A 6,000-nucleotide genomic window follows, 5' to 3' on the forward strand; every position below is an offset into this window, starting at 1 on the left:
TTTCCTCGCCTGGTCCTCTCTTCGAATTTCCCAACAATATACACTTTTCTTGGACTTGCCATGGTGAAAATCTCATATTACGTGCACTGTTCCCACTATTTATAGACATTGAACTTGAGAGGAACTGCATTCTCCAATGATTGACATAGTTATGTCAAGATGTCTTTCACCCTCACGCCTATTATCAAAAATATGCGTGATCGAAAACAACAGCAACAAAGCAAACCAAAACAAAGAATATAAACGGTAACTTCTGGACATATTTTAGTTGAACTTGCATATGTACAGTGTAGCCAAATCATTTGGACATCCAGGAAAAAATCAAACAAACTTGGATAGAAAATATTCAGTCAACATATCCTTTAATTAACTGGCTGGAACATGAAATAATAAAAAAGGAGTTTCATACCAGCTGGTTAATATTTAGAGTTTTTCCAGTTGTATGTCGGCAAAAAATTATTTGGACATGTAGTGGTTTGTGGCTCCTCGGCAGGTTCAACGTGTCCTTTTCAGTATTTGGTTGGTCCTCCCTTAGCTGCGATCACTGCACATAGCCTCCGTGGCATGCTCTCAACCAGGGTGTTGCAAATCGCTGGGTCGAGACTCTCTCAGGTGCGCTGAAGCATGTCCTTCAGGTTCTGCTTGCTGCTGGGTGGTTCTGGGGGACGCCTCCGCTCCAGCTCGTCCCAGAGATGCTCTATGGGGTTGATCGGGAGCACCGCTTAATCGGGACCGAAGTCTTACTCCTGAGCCGTCCCGATAAAGCGGTGGCGACTGTATATATACAAAGAGCATAAAATAACAAAGCGAAATCGACATTCATAGAAATAGAGGAGAAAGAGAAACTGTACGCAGAGGAAATGTTCATTTGGGTCCACATATTCCACCTTCACTCAATACCTTAGGTGAACCCAATCGTTGTAGGATTCACACAATTGAGCCCACGAGACGATGTAGAGACTGTTTTTGTTGATCGATGGAGGGACTCTCTACCTGCAGATGCAGCAGTCATCTGACATTGTCTCTGACTCATCGGAGTCACTCTCCTCTGCTGCGGTTGGGTGGGGATGGAAATCCAGTTTCCTTGCAGCTTTGTGATGTTGAAGCCTGAAGGGCCTGCTTTGTCGTCATGGTGTGATGGTGTCCCTAGATGTTGCAACTGGTTGGTGGCCTTGAGGATCTTGACGTACACGCCAGTTTCGGTGACTGCCACTCCTGATAGCTGGTACTTGTATTTCCTCATTGGTTTGGATGCAGTCGTCATCTACGTCTCTGATTAACTCCATCGGGACGCAAAATGTGCGGCAACAGTCGGACTTTGTCCCTTGACACTTTCAGGCCATTATCAATGCATTGTGCGTGCATCCAGCGATAACCGTGCAACTGTGAGGATGACCGTAACTTGTCCAATATAAAAATAGCAACATCTAGAATATCTGATGTTTGTCTTACATAGAGGGACAGTCTCTTCAAGATTCATTTCAAATGTCTATGACTTTATTGGAGAAGTCAATGCTTTGATACCAAATAGTAAAGAATTTCTTTCTGACTGAATCCTAAATCAAAATGCAGACGAACAAGTTCGTCCCTTTCACTCACCTTCACCCTGGGCCTCGTGGCGGCCATTGGTAGTGGCCTTACGCACATTATCACATACACGTGCGTGTACACACTATTATTTATTACGTAATAAATAATACGTACGTACGTATTACTGCAAAAGTGGAAATTTTCGCGCGATTAATTTTTCGCTCTCGATGGACCATCGGGAAATTTCGCGTGTTTTTAATTTCGCGCACATACAACGCACACTGACACAGTACGTAATATGACGCAATACTGGTAATGAAATACTTTTATTTTCGCGCTATCATCGGCGAGCAACGCGAAAATTTCCACGTTTACAGTATTTATTACGTACGTACGTATTATCACGTATGTACTATTTATTACGTACGTTCATAATATTATTACGTAAGTACATATTGTTACGTACGTATGTGTACATATTATTTTTACGTACATACGTACTAAGTTTCGTTTTTTGCCATGTTGGAAAATGTCCTCAATGGATCTTCATATGGAAGAATGACTCGCAAGGATTCCATTCCCAGGGTCTAGGCACTGTATACATGTGTACAGCCATTGTTAGATGCACTTTAAGTACGTGTCCGGATACCCAACCTGTCCGGACACCCAATGACTGGGTATACAATAAGTGGTAGTCATGCCTCTTGCATGCAGTCGTTGGGTAGTTCTTGAGCTACCACCTCCATGCTCTAAATGGCCAATGCAGTCATAGTCTGATGGGAATTCATTTGTTCATTTCTCCGGTATAACAGCATTCCTGCTGCTGTCATGATTCTTGGTCGGATGGCCACATAACTATTTTTCTTTCTCTCATGCAGACGAGGGTTTGTTGCAGCAGCTTGTAGACATCACATGTAAGCAGCAATGGTGCTTTCTCCTCTTTAGACTTCTTTAGGTATGCCCTCAATGGTACCTTCAAGCAAATCTCCACAATTGGTGGAGATTAGCTTCTCATTCCGTAGCTCATCGATGACACCTTTCAGGGTCTCCACCTTACGCTTCAGACGGCGTGTTCATTGATGCAGTACTTTCAGTTTCTTTTGACATTTTTCCAGTCTCTCCATGGACTCGTCTAACTTGCGCTTCAATTTCCTTGGAGAGTCCATTACAGCATAATTGTGCTCAGCCAGTGGGTCAACAGATGTAACTTGCTGTGACGGCGGGCAAGAATGAAGTTCTGGTACCCTCAAAGGTGATGTAGAAGCACGAACTGCTGGGCATTTCCGGGTGGTTTCGTTCTGAAACATTAAAGAGGGAAGAGAAAATACAGTAAATTGAAAGGTCAATTTTGTGCAAACAGTGAACATACATGTACATGTACTAATAATTGAAATAAAACAAGCTAATGATTAAAATTGCTGTACCAAACTAGCAAATGTCATAAACTGTGCACTATTGTAGGTTTTAATCACAAAATGTGATGTCCTACTGCTCCTACATTGATTGCCCATTCATGCCCTCCCCCCCCCCCCCCCCGCCCAACATCTACAGAAAAAAATATCATAATATAATTCAATTTTTGCCTGTGTACAATAGCAAACAATCAACATTACTATTCTGAAAATGTGATCTTTTATCAATAACCATGTCATCAGACCTAGAGTAAATATACAATAATTACATGTACATTCTTTAAAACTATTTTTGCAGCCATAACATGAAATGACAGGGGCCTCTTTGCATGAAATAAGTAATCATTAAACAATGACATTACTTTGAACGTAATGCATCTGATCGTATTCATGTTATCATATTCTTGTTATATATTTGCACATGTCACTGGCAATATACACAGAATGCATATATTTATAGGAAGTCATGGATGCATATCGGAATTCAGATAATTTGCATGTGTCACTAAAATTTTGCCTTGTTGGGCATGTCATGTGCATTTTACACAGGTAAGAAGGCTATGAATGTGTTCTTCAAATTCATTTTGAAATTTTATTGTTTCATCCCTGTAGAACTGATCAATGATTCCAAGTTCAAAGGTGTATGTTATCTTTGCTGTAGAACTGTGAGCATTCACACCTGTACATAATTATGTACATTAGATGAACAAATACATGTGCAACTTACCCTCTGTAAGCGACTTGGGATGTCAAATATTGTTGGCACAGCTGAATGACGCAGCTTTACACGTAGTCCTAACGTGTAGAAGCTTTCTGGGGTGAAGTGCTTTGAACAAAGCACAGACCTGGCTGCCGGCATCCATCTGTCCCTCCTCACATTTACCACCCATTGTCTTAAAGGGATTGTACAGTTTTGGTTGAGACCTAATTTGAGGTTTCTAACATTTTTTTTGGTGAAATAATGAGAAACCTCTTGTGAAATATGAAAGAGCATGTTATTCTATGAGGAATTTAACATTTATTTGATAAAAATTGGTTTTGAAATGGCTGAGATATCCACAAAGAGCGATTCTAATAAAGTGTGGGACCCACACTTTATTACGATTGCTTTGTTTTACTTTGTTTTTGGATGTTTCAGTCATTCCAAACCCGATTTTCATCAAATAAACTTTGAATTCCCCTTAAAATGGTATGCTCTGTACTATATCATAAGTGTTTTCTTGGTATCTTGCAAAAAGTTAAAAGCCCATTTCTCATCTCCACCAACACTGTACCTTCCCTTTAACAGCTCTGGGTTGCGATGTGGAAATCTGAAAAGGAGTATTAAAACAGATTACAAATTTACAGGGATGATGAAGTACAAATATTGGCATACTGCTGCTATATTCTGTATTTTCCATGATCGCTCTTAGTAGTAGTAGACTACTAAAAGTTAGACTTAAACACTTATTATTGACATGACAATACCGGCTAGAGTAACCTTTTGCTTTTCATTTCAAATGAAATAAACTTGTGTATTCTTATTATTCTTACTTGATATGTTTAATCTTGAATTTCATTACTTTCTCAAAGAAATCTACGGGCATCAATATCATTTTGTAAATCACAAAAATGCTTTTACTTGGTAAGTTTTACTGTTTTAGTTTTATGTTTCTCTACACAACAAACACACATATCTACAGTTGGGACTACATACACTGTAAGTAAATTGTCGTTTCCTTACCTGTGAAATATCAAGCCTTTCTCGCGATTTTTACGAACATCTCGATTCGTGCAGTTAATTGCACAACAAGATGGCATTCTGCTCTACACTAGTATCATTGCACCAACGTGAAACAACTGAAACGAATGTGCAAATATGAAATAATCTCTGTATAGAGATTCTGACAATGCATCAATTCTGACAATGCATCGCACGGCGTACCGTTCAATCACAGCGAATTTATGCTTTTTGGGTGACTATATCCCACAATGCATTACGATCCCGCTGCTTCACATAAAATTTTTCGCCTGTGGGCTTTTGTGTGTGTGCTCGCAGGCACGTCCTTTCCACGTAGTGTTTGAGTTCAGTGGTGTATTCATGCTTCCAAACTTTTAACTTTGATCTTTTGAGCTCAAATTACAAAACTTATCAATATACAACCTCATTCTTTCTGCATAGCATTAAAAGCTAATCATACATTTCAATAATATGTGGTGATATTTTACCTGCACTAGTGGGGTTGAAAAAAAAAAAAATAGGCTGAAAGCAACTTGTTGGTAATAGTGGCATGTTCTCTAGTAAGTCTTTGGGCAGAAAAATGTAACGCCCTCTACTGGCCATGTGGTATCATTAGCAGAAACTCTTGCGCCGTGACACAAAATTTATTTATGACTTAATCAGACTAGGGATTCTACACATATTCTACCTAAACACAGAATTTATATCGGACATAAAAAAACTCATAATCCTGGGATATCTTGGCAGATGTTCTATTCATCATTGCTGGCATAACGTGTAACAATTAAGGCTGACCTGTTGTATCTCTTAATAGTGCAGTGCTCATCCATTTTTTAATGTCAGCATTGTTGTTATATTAAGTTATTTCTTGAAAATAAAGTGTTTTCTACTTGAAAGTAATCAAAGATCCGTTTCTTCGTATTTCCCAGGTCGTATAATTGATATTGCTTGAAAGTGTGTGAAAGGAGAAATGGTGGTGTACTGACCACTCAAAGTGTACACATGAATGAATGCTTTATCAGACTGTCTTGAAGTTTACTCATTAGATGCCTGTATTGTTGTTGTTGTTGTTGCTGCTGCTGTTGTTGCATCTCCTAATTGAGGAAATACCGGAATATCAGTAGAACACATCAGTGAAAGTTTTAGGAAAATCAGACAATCCGTTCAAAAGTTATGAATTTTGAAAGGTTTTGTGCAGTCACTGCTGAATGAGAAGACTACGGTACTACCAGTTTATGTCATAAGCATGAAACTTCAAAAATTCATAACTTTTGAATAGATTGTCTGATTTTCCTCAAATTTTCACTGATACATTCTGATGATATTGCTGCATTCTCT

At 39.1% G+C, this 6,000-nt stretch overlaps 1 protein-coding gene across 1 annotated transcript; it reads right to left on the minus strand.

Annotated features, from left to right (window-relative positions):
- Positions 1-2,471: 2,471 nt before the first annotated feature.
- Positions 2,472-5,492, minus strand: LOC139740145 (THAP domain-containing protein 1-like). The gene is given in 4 exon segments (XM_071650737.1): positions 2,472-2,828; positions 3,670-3,835; positions 4,217-4,252; positions 5,458-5,492. Coding segments are annotated over 4 exon segments (594 nt in total).
- Positions 5,493-6,000: the final 508 nt, after the last annotated feature.

Source organism: Diadema antillarum, unplaced genomic scaffold (genome assembly GCF_040938485.1).
Source record: "Diadema antillarum isolate AM-2024a unplaced genomic scaffold, OU_Dant_1.0 scf00000030, whole genome shotgun sequence".
NCBI classification, from domain to species: Eukaryota; Metazoa; Echinodermata; class Echinoidea; order Diadematoida; family Diadematidae; genus Diadema; species Diadema antillarum.